Raw genomic sequence first — 20,479 nt, forward strand, 5'->3', positions numbered from 1 at the left:
CAAGGCTGTTTTCTCTCAATTATATTCTCAAAAATCTTCACTCCAGTAAAAGTGACACTTAACAAACTCTCCACTTATATTTATGTCTGTGATCCGATTTATTGAACTGTTAGAAATATATTTAAATGTTTTTAAAGCAAATGCCGATATGGATTTTCCATATAATATAATTGATTGCAAATGAAGCATATTCAATTAGATAATACAGACTTTAGCAAATTGAGCTTGTAAAGCTAACAACATGTTGCTTACGTTTGATAAACCTTGGTCCTCATCACCAGCTGTGACTCAGCTACTTTAGCTAGCTTAGCTTGTAATGCTAATGTGTTGCTAACATTAGATAAACCTTGGTCCTCATCACCAGCTGTGACTTAGCAACTTTAGCTAGCTTAGCTTGTAAAGCTACCGACATGTTGCTAACATTAGATAAACCTTGGTCCTTGTCAGCAGCTGTGACTCAGCTACTTTAGCTAGCTTAGCTTGTAATGCTAATGTGTTGCTCACGTTATATAAACCTTGGTCCTCATCACCAGCTGTGACTCAGCTACTTAAGCTAGCTTAGCTTGTAAAGCTATTAACCTGTCCAGCATCGATCCTGATCTGCTGGTCTGACGAAGTTTGTGACGTTTCTAACGTTGAGGCTCGACCCTGATCACTAAGTTAAACATTTATCTTATTTATATTTTTATAAACAGTAACACATTTACAGTTACATAGAGTATAGGTTTGAGCACAGTAAACAGGAATCATCATGACCATTTAAAAAGTGAGAGACAGAAACAAGATGTAAAATCTAAGGATGACATTTATTAACAGACAGACTTCTTCCATACGTGTGAACTTATGTTCTTCAGCTAACTCGGCAGCTGCTGGTTAAACCAATGAAACGCTGACGTTCCAAACCAAACATTCTTTGGTTACTTGGCATCTGAAAACGATAAATTCCTCAGATGTTTCCGTCCACGCAGGTTCAGACTGATAGAGAGTTGGAGCTCAGTCAATTAGACATTTCTGTCTCTGTTTTTCTGGAGAGCGTTTTATTCAACTTTCCCACATTTGTATCAGGTCAGATCAGCACTTCATCACTTTATTTACACGTCAGACATTCTTCACATGCTTTGTTGGAAAAGTCTCGGACGTCTCCTCGTGTGAAAGGCCGAAGGCACATCGGCAGGTAAGTGCTGGAAAAGGGCATTTGTGAGTATAAGTCAAATATGTGTCGATAGCATTTCTGTTACAAACAAACTTCTTACACCGAGATCAGTCGAAGATACAAATCTGAAGAGGAATAAAGAATACGATAGAGCGGGCGATACAGATGTAAACTGTTCTGTTCAGTCTCTCGGACGCATCCTGTTCAACAACAACACAACACATGTTTCTGTGAGTGTTGCGTTAAAGAGCAACACCTCCATGTGTGTCTCTCCCTGTTTAGTCTCAGTGTCCCACAGTCTTCGGTATGCAGCCGGACAGACCACTTGAGAGTGAAGACTAGTGTCTGTTGCTGAGCAGTGAGTTCTGTCACCGCTAGCTGAAACAACAACTCTCTCCCACCGCGTTAACAAACCTGTCGTTTCTTAAAGTGAAGGGCAGGAAGTGTCTTTCTCTCTCGTCCTCTCTCGCCCTTCTCTGCTACCTGCAGCCACAGGCCTCCACCACCATGTCCTCGTACTGCTTGTACACCACGTTGTTGGACGAGTCGATGTAGAGGATGCTGATGGGGGTGAGTCGCGTGGGCACGCAGCAGGTGGGCGGCGCCGCCTCGGGGTCCATGGAGTTGATGAGCGTCTGGATGATGGCGTGGTTGGTCGGCTCCAGGTGCGAGCGGATGGGGAAGTCGCAGGCGCCGTCACAGTGGTACGCGTTGTACTCCAGCGGAGCGATGATCCAGTCGTCCCAGCCCATCTCCTTGAAGTTCACGTGGAGGTGTTTCCGGTTGCAGCGCGGCCTCGCCTTCACCACCTGGTGTTGGGGGAGGGACTGCGGCGGCTGCAGAGGCTTCTTGGCCCCCCCCCTGGCAGCGGGGGCCCGCCGCATCCGTCTCTGCGTGAACAGGTACTCGTAGACGGTCTTGTTGTCGTGGCCGGACCGGGCTTTGATCTCGTTGTAAAAAAGGTCACGCTTCTTGCTTTTGCCAAACGCCAGGAAGAAGGCCTTTTCCTTGTTGGTCCGGCCGAGCCGTGCGAACCCGAGCGTGCGCAGGTCCACGGGCCGGCCGCCTCGGTGCTCCAGAGCCTCCAGTTCAAAGCACAGCTGCTGGGAGTGCTGGTGCTGCTGGTGTTTCGAGCCCTTGAAGAGTTTCCATATGTCAAACACTTCCCATCTGCTGCCGAAGCCGCTGAGCAGGTCCTCCGTGGTCTTAGTCTGGAGCACGGCGGCCTTCTGTTTACCTGAGGCGCAGGTGTAGAGCTTCAGGCACGGGGACGAGCCTCCTCCACCCCCGTCTCCTCCTCGGCCTCCGTCCACGGATCCCACCGAGGCCCTGCGGGGGTCAGACAGGCGCTTCCTCAGGATGCGCAGCTCGGCCCCCAGGAGCCCGTCTCGTTCCAGGGAGCTGGTGTTGAAGTGATACCTCTGCCGCCTCAGCTGGGGCCCGCGCTCATCTGAGACAAGAGAGACAGATGAAGAAATGTGAGACAGGACGACAGGGAGGGAAACACAACACGGAGAAGTGGACGAGCACGGAAAAGACAGATCACTCGCAGACGCACATGTAACATAGAAAGTGCAGGTGCACACAGGACGGGGGGGGGGGGGGGAGCACAGGCCGGCGTGTTCAGAGGAACAGATGTAGATGAATAAGGGCGCACAGACAAACGGCAGGAAGTCAGTGAACAGAAAAGTAATCAGCAATACATTTGATAAAGAAATAATCAAAATGTTGTGATTACTTTATATAAATTTTTTGGTTTAAGCTTCACAAAAGTGTGAATTTGATGCTTTTCTATATTTGAACATCTGGTTCATCACATTGGGCTTGTTTCAATTTTTTTTGTTATTTTCTGATGATAAAGAGAACAATAACTGATTCACACACGTACCACAAACTGATCTACTTATTATAGTTTAATATGCTCTAATCACTTCTACAGGAAGCTGCAATCTGGTTTCACTAGTCCTGTAGGGGGCGCTGATTCTCCTGAAACCACGCTAACCCTAGAAAAGTCTCTCACGTTGCTTCCCGACAGTGACATGTTCCATATTCAGATCCTGAACCTTCAGCCCTGACTCAGGTCACAGATCATCTCCTCAACAGGAAGTAGTGTGAAGGACTGCGCCTGTAGTGATACCTTCATGATGTCACCATGGCTGTGCTTGGTGATGTCACAGCCTGATCACGTGATCCTCATTAGGAAGTCGTGCTTATTTCACTCATGTGTTTAACGTGAGGCGAGCCATGTGTAATCTGAGACCACGGTTCATTGGTGGACGTTTGAGCAACGTGGCAAACGAGCGACGACTCAACGAAAGAGAGAGAGAAAGAAAAGGGAGGAAGGCCGAAGAGGGGGAACTGAGTTAATGTGAGCGAGTGAGAGACGTGTCAGGTCATCAGTTACACCTTCAACACGCGGGGGAGGTCACCCGCGTGTTGAAGAGAACACGCTAAACAAATAAAGTCCAAATTAAAAGTACATTAAGTGCTTGAAATGTAAACCTTCAGTGGAGCTAGAAACATTAAACTCTGGTCGTTCAAACATTGTTTTAAACAGTTTTACAGCGTAAGCATAACATTACACAGGGGGCCGCCCTCCTTGTGGTCATGAGAGTGTTTATTTACCCTCCTGAGGCCGTGAAGCAGCCCGGCTGCCAACCAGGGACCAGATGGCTGGAAACACACACAGTCACACATACACCTACACAAACCAACCTGCAACAGCACGCACACAAATAAATACACAAGACGCTGTGAATACACACGAGCTACATGCGTGTGCACAGGCGTGTAGCTAAACACCCTCAGACTTGACTCCCAGTCCACAATGGTTCTCACTATTAAACAGTAAAGAAAACATCCTTATCACGTGAGAGGTGACTGCTAATGAGGCCGGAGCTGGAAACATGAGACTCACAGAAGAAGCTGTGATCCAACACTTCACTAAACTCATGATGTCACTTAAGAACCTCTCTGGTTCAGGAAGTCACTTTCTACTCATTTCATCCATCATTTCAGAAAATCCTATAAAAAGAGATTTTATCCTGGAGCAGGATGATAAATAGGCTGAGGTTGATGTGTACGTAATTATTTGAATATGTAAGTAACTACACATCCTATAATCTGTTGGGAATGATGCTTTAATAACTGGATTATGTTTCCAGGCTAACGTCTGAGAACCTGCTGCTGGTTGGATCTTCTGTGAGCATCAATCTGAACATCTAGCTCCAGAGGGTGAAGGCTGAGCGGCTCCACATGCCACTGACATGTTGACGTGTGATAGTTCTGAGCTCGCAGCAGCTTCCTGCAGCTTTCAACTCAGTTCCAGCTCAGTTATGAGTAACATCTCTTTTCCCATTGTTCCCAGTGTACCGGCAGCTGACCTGCTCGCCCCCCCTCCAGATGCTTTTCTTCCTCATGGATCCCCAGACATGGGTCTGGTTCACTGCACCTCCCTCCTCTAGTGACCTTTAGACGGGGTTTGACCTCTAGTCCTCTTCCTCACATCTCCACGCCTCCTCCTCATTCAGCACCAGGTCTCATCCCTCTCCTCTAACCTTTCCCTGGATCCTGAACCATCACCTCCTCTCTGCCCTCGCTCCTGGTGACTCCAACTCTTTCACCAGCTTCCATCCCTCAGTATTTACAGTCATCAGGTGAATCAGCTCATTACAGAGACAATGAGCAGTGTGACCTCAGGACGGGGACTTCAGGGTTTTATCTGCTTTGTTCCATCTGCTTTACCCAAGTAATTTAAATATATCACTGTCATTGTAAGTTTAATCTTCATCATTCAGAATGAACCACAACTATCAGGAAGTTAAGACGTGATTCAGAAACACAAATTGCTCAATGAAGCCAGACACTTAGCTCCAGAGGATCCAGAGCATCACGAACAGAAGCAGAGCTGGATGAACAGAGGCGGTGTTTACCTTGTCCTTTATCCACGAAGCTGGTGATGGTGTTGGCCAGACCCGCCTCGTGCAGAGCGCTGCTGTTCAGGTCTCCGCTGGACAGGGACCAGTACAGAGACAGCATGTAGTCGTGAGGGATCACCAGCGGCTGCTTGGGGTGCGGCTCCCGGTCGCTCGCTTTCAGGGTTTTGTAGCTGGATCCTCGCTGCGCCACCGGAGCCGCCTTCTGACCCAGAGGCTGCTTCTGCACAAAGGCTCCTCTCGGTGGATCCCCGATGCGCACCGGTGCGGCTACTCTCTGTGGATCAACTCTCTGTGGATCCCCGTTGCGCACCGGAGCGGGTCCTCTTGGAGGATCCCCGGTGCGTACCGGAGCGGCTCCTCTCGGTGGATCCCCGACGCGCACCGGTGCGGCTCCTCTCTGTGGATCAGCTCTCGGTGGATCCCCGTTGCGCACCGGAGCGGGTCCTCTAGGTGGATCCGCGGTGCGCACCGGTGCGGCTCCTCTCGGTGCCGCTCCGGCTGCTCTTGGAGCAACCTTCCCAACATGTCTAGCCGCTGAGCTCCCTCCTCCACCGCCTCCGTCTGCAGTCCTGACTCCTTTCACAGCTGCATGCGCGCTCAGAGCCGCGGGCGCGTGCGCTTTGGAGCGAGCATCCCCTCCGGGCAGCCAGGAGCGCACGGCCTCTTTGCGCCCCAGGCTCCCTGCTCGGTCCCGGTGCTGCAGCTGTGCACGGTTCACCGGCACGGCCCCGCTGCGCAGGGACGCGGATGTCACCGCAGTGCCGGCGCTTTTCACAACAGTCAACTCAGCCTGGATTAACGGTGGACTCGCGCGGATACTCGTGCTCCTCGCCGGAACGAGCGGGGACGGTCTCCACGGCCCGGGCACCGGGTGTCTGCCGGGCGTCAGGGTGGAACTGCCGGTTCTCCCGGGGACTTGCTCTACGCCTGTCGCGCTCTCCGCTGCCTCTCCGAGCCGGTACCGGTGGTGGGGCTCGGTCGGTCTGCTCCGGCTCAGGGAACCGAGGACGGGGTGCAGGTACATGAGAGTCCAGCAGCTCAGCAGGAGACAAACACGCTTCACAAGTTTCATCCTAAAACCCTTTTGCCTTTGGCCAAACCGTCATTGTAATACCGCTCAGTCTGTTCAGAACCCCGGTCCAGCCTCTCATCCTCTGAGGTTCCACCGGGGGGAGAAGCGAGGCTCCTCTACGAGGACCCGTCGACATGAGCCAGGCTGTGAAAGTGAAGAAACAGATCCGGAGAGTCGTGGTTGTCCCGTGCGTCATGCGTCAGAACCATGGTGCCGCGGAGGTCCGGGCGGAGACAGAGGAGCAGGGATCCGCCAGCAGGCTCGGGGACGCGGACTCGCATTAGACCGTGCACGGCTCCATTCTGCTGGACGGGCTGGAAGGAACTTCTTTAAATCCCACTTCTTTCCAAGAGAGGCACGGATGGCGTAATGCCGCTGCCCACGTTTTTTTCTCTTTCCCCTCAAAGTTTGAATCAGGTCCAGGGAAAATATTTCCTCTCAGTCACACAGCAGCCTGCAGGTGCTGCGAGGAGTCCTGCAGAGAACCGGACCGGGGCCGGACCGGGGCAGGACCGGGGCAGGACCGGGGCTCCGGGCCTAATCAGGACCTGAGGTCATCCTTTCCAGAGACTTCTTACTACAAGATCTGTGATCTGCCTCCTGCTCTGTCCACCACCGAGTCACACGCACTGGTACACTGCGTGGCACCAAACACACACACAGACACACACGGCCCACAAACACTGAGTACCACCCCTCAAAGAGAGAGGGAGAGGGGGGGAGGGAGAGAGAGAGGGAGAAAGGGAGAGAGAGGAGAGAGAGAGAGAGAGAGAGAGGGAGACAGAGAGAGTGGGAGAGAAAGGGAGAGAGAGGGAGAGAAAGGGAGAGAGAGGGGGGAGAGAGAGAGAGGGAGAGCGAGAAGGGAGAGGGAGAGAGAGAGAGGGAGAGAGAGGAGGGAGAGGGAGAGAGAGTGAGAGTGAGAGAGAGTGGGGGGAGTGGGAGAGAGAGAGGCTTTCATAACTTTGACTGTTCATTAATACAGACATACATAAAACATAAACACCTTCATCAGCTGAGAGACAGGTGAGCTCTGATGTCACAGTCTGATGTCACAGACAGGTGAGCTCTGATGTCACAGTCTGATGTCACAGACAGGTGAGCTCTGATGTCACAGTCTGATGTCACAGACAGGTGAGCTCTGATGTCACAGTAAATCATGTCGTGTCCTTTGGGATGGATTCTGTGTTTGTTAACAGGACTCAGCTGAGTCAGCATCTCTGTGTGGTGCTCAGGTGATCGGTCTGATCTCCCTCCATCGATTTGTAAATTATGGAGATTATTGCATTAGGCCGAAATTTGTTTAATTAAGATTAAGATTAAGATTAATATGTTTCTGGGTATGTTTGCATGTAACAGTCTTCAGCTGTGATTGTTGTCACTGTTTTCCTTCTGAACATTTACCTCCTCCACTGTTGGATGTCCCCTCCTCTGCTGGAGGACGGGCCCATGGGTTTGATTCTGAGATCCGTTGCCAGTTTGATTCCTGATGCCACTGGGAGATTCCTGCCACTGGGAGACCAGCCTGCAATGGGAGACCAGCCTGCCACTGGGAGACCAGCCTGCAATGGGAGCGGCAGCGTCGTGAGTTGAGCTTCGACCCGGCTCGAGGACCAATGAGCAGCCCCAGAGCTCGGGTGGAGGTCTGGATGTGTTACTGGTGGGTGGGGTCTCTGGTGGTTTGTGACAGGAGCTGCTGCCCTGATGCAGTGTCTCTCCGTCCCTCTCTCTGGTCTCTGCTCTCGATCCGTGTCTCAGAGACACAAGTTCATCCTCAAACTGTTTTCGTCCTCTCGTCACTTCCTGTCGACAGATTCATTCTTGTTTGGCTCCGTAACTTCTTTGCTTCACTCAAGTCAGCACGTTATCTATAGACAATAAGATGGACGACAGGCAGCTTCCTAAAGTGAAGTCAGGTCATCTGGATCGCCCCCTGGTGGCTGGGACATGGGACATGGACAAAAACAAAAACAAAAACAAACACATTAAATAAAAGTTTGTCGAAAATGTTTCTTTTCAGGTCGTTCTTCTCTTGATGTTTGTTCAAGTGTTTCTGATCAGTTTGGTTTGAATCAGTTATTAGATGATATGAAAACGAGACGTGATGATTGACAGCTGACACTGAGCTGCGACCCCCCCCCCCCCCCCCCCCCCCTCAGGAGCAGCACCTTGTTAACAGACATCTATTTTAAATTAAAGTCTTTCAGAAAACCACGTGAACATTGTCAGTTAGCCCTCAGCACACAGCGCCTGTGTCTGTCCGTCACTGCCTCACAGGACACTTTCATTCTGGTTGAAATGACAGACCTCCATGGAAACACACCACTGGACTAAAGAGTCATCGTGACTCTGTCAGAAACACAAACACTGATCCCAGTCCAAAGAAATGACACAGGACTGGATTCAACCTGGAGACTGGACAGAGTGGACAGGTCGGCTCCAGTTCAGATCTGTGTCCATGTCCAGACGTCAGGAAACGTGGTTCACAGCCGCCTCCACAAGCTGCTTCTGGAGTTTGACTCACAGTGAAAGCTCCAATTTACTGGTGGGCAGTGGGAGGGATATTTACAACCATATACTGGGAGACCAGTATCCTCCCACGAAACCATGTTCCTGCCAAACCATGAATATTCTATATTTCCTGCCATCTTCCCCCATCGGGGTGAAGCCTTATAAACAAAGTGCAGATTTCCACCAAGTGTCTGTGACAGCAGGACGTGTCTGGAGACACCGGCTCTCGGTGATGGAGGAGGGGGGGGGGGGGACTGCCCACAAATTGACTCTTTATTTTATTGGTCTAACCTCAGGGCAGACACTGTCTCTCTGTGTCGTTTGGCAGTGCCACTCACCCCCGACTGTCTCAACATCAGACCTACACACCGTCTGCCGGCCGGAGTTATTATTATCACCGCGAGGCAAAGCCAGGAGGCACCGCCACAGTCCAGAGTTTACACCAGAGGAGAGGGAATTCAACACCAGGGACAGAGTCCATCACAGAAGTGTCCCTGAAGACCAAGGGACTGAACATCTTCGACTTTAACCTGAACAGAATGTGTTGGTTGTGAAAGTGGGATTTAGATCTTCTGCTCTGAAGCAGCTGCACATGTTGCTGATGGCTGTTTGTCCGCTGGCTGGATCCCACCTGCTTTCCTCCTGGTGTCTGTGGTTTGACCCGGGGTCTTTGTCTCATGTCTCAACCTCTGACATGTCCACAAGTTATCAGGAACCTTCTGGATCCATGTTTCCGTGTGACAGCTCGTCCACGTGAGCCCACCCCCACGCCTCCTCCAAACGGCTCCTTCCTCTCCTCTCACGTTGTTCCTGTGCTCTCACATTCTGATGCCTCAGCGCTTTCTGAAGTGAAGGTGGTGGGCTCTGGGGGGGGGGGGGGGGGGGTCCTGTTTACACAGCGTGTCAGTGTCCTCTGGGTTATCCTTGGACTCACACCCACTGCTCCTCGGACACAGGAACCGCCCTCACATATACAGTGGCTATAAATAGTGTGGACACATCCTCTCGGCCTGTTTCTTGCTCTAGTCCTGTACCACATGGAGGACACAGGGAAAGTTGTCTTTATAGCCCGGGTGATTTCATGGCTCTGTGGACGTCAGTGGTCAGAATCCTCCTCCTCCTCCTCCTCCTCCTCCTCCTCCTCCTCCTCCTCCTCCTCCTCCTCCTCCTCCTCCTCCTCCTCCGGTGCAGACTGAGTTCAGGCAGAGTCGGAGGCAGAAAGTGACAGACAGCTGACAGGGGCCAATTCACAATGTAGGAATATAGATCTGTGGGACGAGGACTTGAAGTATCACATAGCTCATGGGAAATAGAAATAGAAATAGAAATAGAAAGTAATTTATCAGTAAGCAGTTGTGATACAAGGAATGAGAACGGAGCTGAGATGATCTTCTTCTGCAGCTCAGACGTAAAGATGGAGAGAACAGTTTGGACAGTTTGAGGAAACTCTGTTAAACAGCTGCTCCTTGTTTCAGAGGCAGCGTCTTCCAGAGGACACCAGGCCGTCCCACTTAGAAGCGTCCTCCAAACATGGCCGACGTCCTCCTGGTCCAAAGCAGCGGTGGATCCGCGCTGGGCCAACAGGACCGACCTGACCCGCAGGTCCAGAGTGCTGCAGGACCACAGACTGTCTGTATCTACGCTTCCTCACTTCACCTACTGACACTGATCATAACCACACATACGTTAATACTTTATCCTCTAAGTAGCTTCATCCTGGGAAATAGATATTAACTTGGAACTGATCAAACATCGTTAATCGAGAGACGGCGACAGGGACGTTCAGAACGTTCTGGTTCTCCTCCAGCACGACCACAGCCCAGTGGAGGACATGAAGATCTGCTCTGACATCACAACGAGAGTTTTCTGTGACCTCCTCCCTTTGGTCCTCCTCCTTCTCTGCCTCCTCGACCTAACGATGGAGTTCGATCTGGTCTCTTGAAGGTTCTTCTTCAAACAGACACTCGTGGATCCAGTTGAGGAACAGTAATGTCTTAGATGATCCTCAGACTTTGTCTCTAGAGCCACCAGGAGGTTCAAGATCTGTGGATTTTAGAGAAACATACCATTTGTCTGACCTCCACGTTCCCAAGGTGCAGAATCCTAGTTTTTATTTTTCTTCATTGGGTTTCAGTTAGTCAGAAACTCTTTTCCACAGTGATCTGAGGTTTTAATGTGTTTCCTCTGGTTCCACCTTCACAGAGGGTTTGAAAAGCAGCCGACAGAAGAGAACCTCCAGCACATTTCCATGTTTACAGCTCGTTTACAGCTTGTTTTGGTGAAATGTCCCATTAGGACCCAAATAGACCCGTTCATCTGCTCGAAGTTACGACTGCGTGCACGTGTGTATGAGTGTGTGTTTGTGTGTGTGTGTGAGTGTGAGTGTGTGTGTGTGTGAGTGTGTGTGTGTGTGTGAGTGTGTCTGTGTGTCTGTGTGTGTGTGTGTGTTTGTGTGTGTGTGTGTGTGTGTCTGTGTGAGGGTGACCCTGTGCACGTTCACCAGGCTTCACATGGAAAACGTTTGATCAAACCAGAGGAAGATGGGATTCTCACATCAGGATGTCGGTGTTCATAAACAAAGAACTGCAGTTTTACATTTACAACATTATAAATAAACTGAAATGTTAATGTTAAATGTTAAAATAGAAAAAGATGAGAGTGACCTGAAGGTTTGACATGTTGACGATGCTAATTGGATCCACACTGATGGAAAACCATTACCTCCACTCACCCAGGTCCTGTGCTTTGTTTCTCAAACTTCATTCTTCTTCTAGACACATGTCACACAGAGACTCCACATGTGAAACCAGCTTCAAAACAGAACTGTACTTCAGCCTGAATCAAAGGCAGCTATTCTCTGTGTGAACACGTGTCTGCGGTGAACTGTGTTCAGATCTGATCCAGCTCGAGATCAAGAAGATTCATTCTAGTTTCAATCTAATTAACTGAAATCCAGTGAATCACCACAGACCAGAGCCGTGCTGATTTCTACTTGGAGTCAATGTACTGGATGGTACTCCAATCAGAACACAACTTCTCAGTGTAATGCCGGTTGTTGTACTGGTACTTTAATGGAGTATAAGTATGTGAATACTACTCCCACCACACGTTTTGTGCTGTTGTTCTGTCATTGATAAGTTTCTCCTCAAAACAGCTCATAGGATTTAACTTCTTATTTCTGCTGTTATGTATTTGTTCTCATTATTGAACGTCTCTAGTGAGACTCCTTCTTCTTCGCTCTCCAGCGGTGGAGGCGTCCCTCGTCCCTCATCGCCCCCCCGACCGCCTCTCTGACAGACGCTCCCTGTCTCCTGGTTCCCGGCGCCCGGACCAGATGCTGTTCCCGTGCCCGCTGCAGGCTGATGTGAGCCAGGGCCTCCGCGTGGAGCCGAGAACATCCAGTCCACGGTGGAGTTTACCGGTTGCAGGTGGGCCAAACAACGTGACACGGATCACTGCGTCTGTTTATTAGTTTCTCCATCGCTCCCCCGGGCTGGAGGAGGCGCTGAGGGGCCGCGGCGACATGGAAACTGTGACAGGGCCGGACACGGTGGTGAACTGTAAACCTTCCGTGGTGACCCTCACCGTGAGCGGGGGGGCAGGCCCACGTGTTCTCAGGAGGCGCTGGAAAAAAAAAGGGCGAGAACCAAAACGTACAATCAGACCGACCGCATGTACGTCAGTGCGTTCTGTTGTTGTTATGAAGGGACGTGATAGTTATTGTGTATTCATTGTGACTGACTTGTGTCCTGGAACATGTCTGCGGTGGTTGTTGTGTGTTTATTTGGCTCGTTGACTTTGCCAAACCAGCGCTCACTTTCTTTTATGAGCTGAGTCGTGGACATGTAGGTTTCTGCTGCGGCTGGATCCTGAATCAGAAATGAATCGTGAGTTCAGCTCATCGCCCGGAGCTGTGGCCCGGTGCAGAGAGGGGGGGGGGGGGGTTCAGCCTGGAACAGAACCATGGTTCAGTTTGATCCAGACCCAGAACCTTCTGCTCTGAGGAACCCTTCACACCTGATGTTGTGTCTGAATGTCTGGAACGTGGAGGCTGTGTGTGAAAGAACCGTGTAGTTTAATAAAAGTTCTTCATCTTTTAGTTCTTATTAAACTTTCCCTTCTCTTCCTGGATGAATGTAAATCTCTCTATAATAAATATAATATATAAGTTCAGCATCAGTTGGACAACAAGCACTGAAACAGGCTTTTATCAGATTTAACTGCTTTTATCCAAATTAGATTAAATCTCAAAGTTTCTTAATAAACTACTTTGCTTCATGGGACATTTCTTCAAGATGCTTTCAGCATAAAATCCAACATGAGCATCAAACTTCCTTGAGAGGATTTGTCTTTAATTTATTGTTGCATGCTTTTTTAACATCTTATTTGTCTGGACCTCAGGAAGTCGAGGGCATTGGTTAAAAGCTGCAATAAAATTGGGGCTTTGGTCCTTAAGCTGTGGGACCTTCAAGTGGCCCAGAGAAAGAGCTCCTTCTCCGGGCCTTTGCTTTTCCACCTGAGCCACAGGTGTTTGCTCAAGGGCCTGTGGTCGGGCGGCTGCAGCTCCGTCATTTACCATCAGCCTGGAAATGTTGACTTTCAGGTCTCCTCCTCCCTGGAGCGTCCGGCCCAGGGGAGAAGAGGAACCCACTCTGGCTCCTGATGAACTGTGTGTGTAAACACGCGCCTGGACGTGTGTGTGTGTGTGTTGTGATGATGATGATGGCGGTGGTGGTGGTGATGATGATTGTAGCCTATCACCTTCCACAGCCGCCCTTTCCTTTGACGCACGGGGGGGGGGGGGGGTGTGGATGTGGAGACGTGATGATGACAAACCACAGCGTGTGCAGGACACGTGACCGAGGGGGGGGGTTCTCCTCTAACTGCAGTGAAGAACCAGGAGCTTGAGAGAAACGTACCTTCACAGCTCCTCCACACCGGAGTCGACCCTCATCACCAGGAGATCTGGAATCTCCTCGTGTTTCCGAGTGGACGTCTTCTTCTTCTACGTGTCCGGCTCCTCTTCTTCATCCTGAGATGTTGGTGTTCTTCTAGTTTCACGTCACGTGTTAGAAACCTCACAACACGTCCACTCGCTCACTGGGACGCTTCCACACATTGTCCTGCTGGTTCCTCACTCTGACATGTTTATGACATGTTACACACATGTTACCAGGAGGCTGCAGGAGAAGATCCGGAGAGCACCAGCAGCCTCTCACCCACAGAACAAACATCTCTCAACGTTGTTTGGAGTCAAGTTCACGTCTGAAGGATCTGAACAAACCCTGGTGAGATCCTCCTCTGGTCAGTTTCCAGTTCAGGTTGGTTCGATGTGTGGTTTTGTGTTCAACCTTCACTCCGACAGTTCCCCTCTCTCACCAACAGCTTCTGTTCTCCTCACCTGTGTGTGCCCCCCCCCCCCCAGCTCCTTGTATTACCTGGCAGCCGAGTGCAGCAGTTTGTTTTCACGGGATCCGTTTTCTGGAGATCTCTGCCAGAGACAACATTAAGCTGGAAACATACAGGTATTAACTGTTAAGATTTCAGATGGTCAAATAAACCGGAGGGGCCCAACAGAGAGCAGGTTGTGTGTGAGCAGCCCGGTGCTAATGAAACACATGAGGGGGGGGGGGGGGGGGGCTGCCCAATCACTAATAATTGCTCCTCCCTTCATCCCTCAATCCGTCCGTCCACCCGTCTGTCCAGCTCTGCCCCCCCCCCCCCCCCCCCCCCCCCCCGGTCCAGGTGATTTCCAACCACCGCTCTCATTTATCTTCCCGGCCTTTGATTTCCACGTGACGTTCATTTCACACTCATTTCCTCTCGGCCGCTCACTGAAGCCTTTCATTCGCGGCTGGGAGCCAATCAGCAGCCTCCTGTGCTCGGACCTGTGGCGGGCGGCGGCGGCTCGGACAAACAGCGCTCAGCAGGACGCAAATGATGATGGATCTGTTCTGGCAAACTTCAGGGCTTGAGTTACTCAGGACCGGCTGCATGTGTTCAGGGCCCGAACACAGACACACACTTAGTGACGCACACTGGTTTGTTGTTGTTTCTGCACAAAGTTCATCTGCTGCAGCCACAGCCTTCGTGTTCATTAGCTCCGACGGGAAAACACTTTAGCAGCAATTATGAGCCAGTGAATTAAAGATGGACGACACGTCACTGAGCCCCCCCCACTGTAAAATAACCAAGTCAAGATATCAAGTGCTGCCACCTGGTGACGATTCACCCCCTCGACCAATCACGAGTCTCCAATAACAAACACAGACTAAATAAAGATGGACGACAGCTCACAGTGAAGCCATCGCCCCCTTGTGGCTGGCTGCAGTACTTGAACCCTGCCTCCTCCATGTCAGCAGATGGGACATGGACCAAACCAAACAAAAGAAGACGTTAAATAAATGTCAAAGGTGGTTCCTGTCACAGCAGTTAGTTTAGTTAGATCACATGTTGTTTGTTCATGTGTTCACACATCAAAGATACAACACCACGGTTTATGTGTGTGTGCGTGTGTGTGTGTGTGTGTGCATCAAACTTTTCCCAGAAGCTGGATGAGCCACCGTCTGGTGAACCTCTGGCCATCCACCTCTCTGGAGCATGATGGTTCATCTCTCAGCTCCTCGATCATCTGAAGACAACAACCACACTGTCTTGTCTCAGTGTCTCTGTCCCTGAGTGTCTTCAGGACTCTGTCCCCAGATCAGAGCTCAGACAGAAACCCCCGGTGGGCAGAGAGCGACCTGAAGACGTCGGTTCACAGACGCTTCTCCTTCAATCTGCCGGAGCTCGAGAGGAATGAAGGGATGAAGAGCTCAGAGAGACTGAGAGAGACAGGAGGCCAGAGGCTGCTCCACTCAGAGCTGGAGGATTGATGCTCTGAATACTTCTGTTTATGAGTTTTTATTTGTATTATTATTCTATTATTGATGACCATATCATGGCATATCATTTAGTCAAGAACAACTCAGATCATGAAATCTGATTTCTATCAAAATAACACATCAATTATCACATGATGTATGAATCATGGGTGTTCATATTATTTTTAACATGTTAGCATCTTCTTAACATCTTAATGTGCTTGTGTGTGTGTGTGTGTTTGTGTGTGTGTGTGTGTTTGTGGTTCTTCAGCAGCTCTGGGGCCAGTTCCTGCTGCATCAGATAAACCTGCAGCAGTGATTGTGGGAGCAGAGCGCCACCTACAGGCGGAGGTCCTGTCAGGCAGTGGGTCTCAGGACTGGTAATAATCTTGTGTTAATATTGCTGCAGGTTGAGATCTGATCCGATCGGACCTGAACAACACATCACTGTCTGAGACGGGTTCCAAAGGTCAACTTCTGCAAATGCACAGAAACAAAGAAACTTCCTGGACTGCAACATGTCAACAAGAGAAACCAGATGTTCTTCATGATCCTGTGAAAACTGATCTCCACCAGGTTCCTGACAGAGTTTCCATCTTCTGTGTGTGCAGATGTTTCCAGCCTCTGTAATAAAACACATCTGTCTCAGTTGTTTGGTTTCAGGGATCTTTAGATTCCACCTGCACCTGGAGGACGTCAGTGACCCAGTTCAGTTCGGTTCTCACTTAGTGGTTTCATGAAGGTGTTGTTGTTCCAGGAGGCAGAAGGTGGTGACACCTCTGATGCTGTGGAATAAAACTACTTTTATATCAAGGATATTAAATGTTGTTTCTAGAATCTGACGTCAGACAGAAATGAGAACTGAAAACCAAATAAATCGATTTTCTACCTTTACATGTCAGGGCTACATGAATATATGAGTAAACCCAGAGGTGGGAAGTAAAGTAACTGAGTACATTTACTCAGATGGGTGTGTTGTACTGTTGTTGTACTGTTACTATAACACAACTCGGGAGGCCGTGGAGGGGGTGGGGCCGGGAGAACATTTACATGATCTGTGATCCGTTCGGGTCAGAATCCCCCCCCCCCACCACCCCCCCACACAAACACACACACACACACACACACACGCACTGTGAGACCACACTGATGCGACAACCTCGTATTTTGATGGTGTGTAATCAAACGCCACCTAGATTGAATCTCCACGTTGTTGCGATGACGTCATTTAAAGTTATGAAGAAATGATCGAACGTGTAACGCAAAAACTTTGCGACTTCCGGTTGCGTTTTCCATAGCGCTCCGCCATAACGCCTTTTTAATGTATATTTATATGTATATGTATATATTTGTATATATATCTTACATTTTTTGTAGGAACAGTACAGTTTTTTCTAACCCTAACCCAAAAAATTTAAGATATATATATACAAATATATGCATATAAATATACATACAATTATAGTAATTGATAATTCACTGACTGCTCCTTCAGTTCCCACTTTTGTCCACAAGATGGCAGTGTTGTACTGCTCAGCTTGAGCTAATGTTGTGCTCTGACCAGAATATTATGATGATGATGATGATGATGATGATGATACAGCTGTTGTTTACATCAGCAGAGGGCGCTAAAAGCACCAGAAAACCAACCTGCTGCGGGTTCTTGTTCAGCATCCTGAAGCTGATGTGAACATCTGCAGCTGCTCAGGTCAACATCTGGATTTGACAGAAATGTCGAGTCCGAGTTTCTCAAGTTTCTCTTCTGTGAATCAGAGATTTGACGTTAATCATTAGAAACCAAAGGAAACTCTGATAAATAGCTGACATGCTAATGGACAGTGAGTCCATAGACTGTGAGTAAAGATGGACGACATCGCCCCCTGGTGTCTGGCTGCTGTACAGGTCATGAACCTCCTCCATGTTTTCATATGGGACATGGACCGAACTAAAGAATTGAAGTAGTCCTCTCAGGTCGTCCTCATCCCACTGATGTTCAGCTGTTTGTGTTTCTGATCAGTTTGGACGTGTGACTCTCTCAGTTTCTCTCCTCTGACATTTTAAAAGCTGATTCTGATCCTTCTTCTTCTGCAGATCTGAGGATCTCAACCTTCATGATCCAGTTCCTGTTCTTTCTCGAGGCCTTGCTCGTCTTCACTTCACGTTTCTCTCGGACGAGTTCTCATCACGGACGATGAGTGAAGTCCCCGTCTGACTCGGACCTCTCACTTCCTGTTTCATTATGACATTATGAATATTGACTGATGACTGAGAGTCTGTGCTTCATTTGATCATGACCTTTGTTGCTTCCTCCTCATTATGGGAAGGTTATTTGTTTTTCACCATAATCTAATCTCCGGGCTGATCATGGGACCTTTTATAAAAGAGACGCATGACGCAGAGCGACACAAACACACAATCACACAATCATACAATTCATTTGGACTTTGACAAACTTTTCTGTTCAGGTTTGAGTGACATTTCAGTTTCGGAACAATGCAAATCAGAATGACAAGAAAACAGAGGATGGTTGGGAATTATTTTTCTTTATTTAACATCTTATTTAAAACTTTTGTTATCAACCGTTATGTTCTCACTTTCCATTGCGCACACAGACGCACACACAGAGGTTCCTGGTTCCCCGTCTCTTTGGGAAACTTGTTATCTTGTTCCCTGTCCTGATCTGATCTGATCTGGAAACGAGCAGCCGCCTCCTCACGTCTCTCTGACTGGTAGGAAAAACTCTGTCATTTAAAAGTTTGAAAATATAACAAAATTACATTTACTGATGTAATTAGTTTTTGAGAATAAAGCATGTGAAGGTTTTCAGTTTGAATCAAACATATCCTTGATTCAACAGGAGAAAAGCGAAGTGAAAATAAAAGCAACGTATTTCACTTCAGCTTCTTCTTCTGTTGTTTACTGTTTTCTCAACTTCCTGCGATGGGTCTGAAGGTCTCGACTTTTCAAAAAGTGGAAAGATGCTGAGATTCCGGAGCTCTGGGGGACATGGTTCAGTTTGATCCAGATCCAGAACTCCTCTTCTGCTCTGAGGAACCGTTCACACCTGATGTTCAGGCTCAGACCGATCTGAAGAGTCGTTCTTCTCCACCAGGTGTTGAGCGGCTCGCCGAGGACAAGCTGGAAAGTCCAAGTTCCCTTTTTCATCAACAGAACAATAACTCCCTCATGACCTAATCTATAAATAGCTCTGAGGGGCGTGTCAGCTGTTTACCTAACACACACACACTCACAGACACACACACACACACACAGTCTACGTGCACGCTGTCACTAACTTAATTTCCTCTCATGTCTGGAACCAACGATTTACTGCCCCATTATTCTGCTGCTAATGAACATTTACGTAATCATGCAAAACAAATACATTGAGCAATCTATAAACACACACACAACCACACAAACACACGCACACAACCACAGATAAATACATACTGTATTGTGAGTGTGTGTGTGTGTGTTTCATTATCTGTACTTTGTGTGTTTTCTTTGTGTTACCTCATCCTCTGGTGAAATTCCCCACATTATGTGTGAGTGGCAACTTAATGAAAGATTCTCTGTGGTCAGATCTGGATCAGTGTCGACATGAAGCCGAACACACAACTCAGCTGCACGACCACATTCACATGATGACAATGTTCATAGACTCCAGGTCTGTACAGTGAAGCCAATGGACATGAAAGCTGTCTTCTGTGTAGTGACCAGCAGGGGGCGACTCCTCCTGTAGTCTCTATAGAAGTCTAAAGAAAATGACTCTTCTTCTCATTTTATATCGTCAGTAAAGATTTAGGTGGACATTCATTTCTCAGTAGCAAGTACGCTAAGTACTGACTCGGAAGTGTTAGCTCCTGTTGACGGGATGACACAGTACGAAGTCCCAGCTGGTCTGAGAGGACTTCTGTTATTTTCACTGTAACATTTGTTTAAAATAAACTAAATATGATGTAAAACACGTCCCTACACTTTCCACACCAACATAACAAATACCAGTTCTTCTTCTTCTTCTTCTTCTTATTATTATTATTATGTCAACTGGTTTTTGATTTAATTTTTTAAAAACCTGCTCCAAGATAGACAGATTATATGCATGTATGGGCTGTGACTCAAAACGATTTAATTCAGTGTGATTTAAAGTCACAATATAATAATAACACAGTGTAGAATTACGACATAAGGATTATAATCAGCCACAGATTATAAAGTACTTATCTTAGATATTTTCACTGCAACAAACTCAAGTCACATGATCGAGCAGTAAAAGAAGAGGAAAGTGTAAACATGAAGTGATGAAACAAAGTGGGAAGTGAAACTCAGAGACTAATGTTGTTTCCACAGAAAATCCCTGAAGGGGGGGAAATGAGAGAGAGAAGCCTGCAGAGGGAGAGAGAGAGAGAGAGAGAGAGAGAGAGAGAGAGAGAGGGAGAGAGGGAGAGAGGGAGAGAGGGAAAGAGAAAAGGGGGGTATACTTTTTCCTGGAAGATGTCGTCACTCATAGAATTTCCATGAAGCAGAAAAACTTCACAGACCCAGAGTTTCCATTTACGGACAACTGGGGCGCTGGAAACCAAATAAACACCAGTCAATTCAAAATGTCATCAAAAATATAAATAGATAGATGGATAGATGGATGGATAGATAGATAGATAGATAGATAGATAGATAGATAGATAGATAGATAGATAGATAGATAGATAGATAGATAGATAGATAGATAGATAGATAGATAGATACACTATATGCAAGGTTAGATGTCTTTAATAATAATACGAATATAAAAAACAAAATGTAAAGTAAAAATAATATACATTGAATACATAATAATATATAAGAATGTAATAGTAGTGCTTATTGACATTTACAAACTAGTGTTCAGAGCTTTAGAGTAAATGTTAAATACTCACATGACGTCATTTAATTTTGAGGAACT

General features: G+C 48.1%; 1 protein-coding gene across 1 annotated transcript; it reads right to left on the reverse strand.

The window, feature by feature from the left end:
• Positions 1 to 787: 787 nt before the first annotated feature.
• gdf5 (growth differentiation factor 5) lies at positions 788 to 6,499 on the reverse strand. Its single transcript, XM_062410142.1, has 3 exons — positions 5,594 to 6,499; positions 5,086 to 5,365; positions 788 to 2,603 (listed from the first exon to the last, which is right to left on the reverse strand). Exons 1-3 carry the CDS (start codon positions 6,161 to 6,163, stop codon positions 1,633 to 1,635), a joined length of 1,821 nt encoding a protein of 606 aa, XP_062266126.1. The 5' UTR covers positions 6,164 to 6,499; the 3' UTR covers positions 788 to 1,632.
• Positions 6,500 to 20,479: the final 13,980 nt, after the last annotated feature.

Source organism: Platichthys flesus, chromosome 2 (genome assembly GCF_949316205.1).
Source record: "Platichthys flesus chromosome 2, fPlaFle2.1, whole genome shotgun sequence".
NCBI classification, from domain to species: Eukaryota; Metazoa; Chordata; class Actinopteri; order Pleuronectiformes; family Pleuronectidae; genus Platichthys; species Platichthys flesus.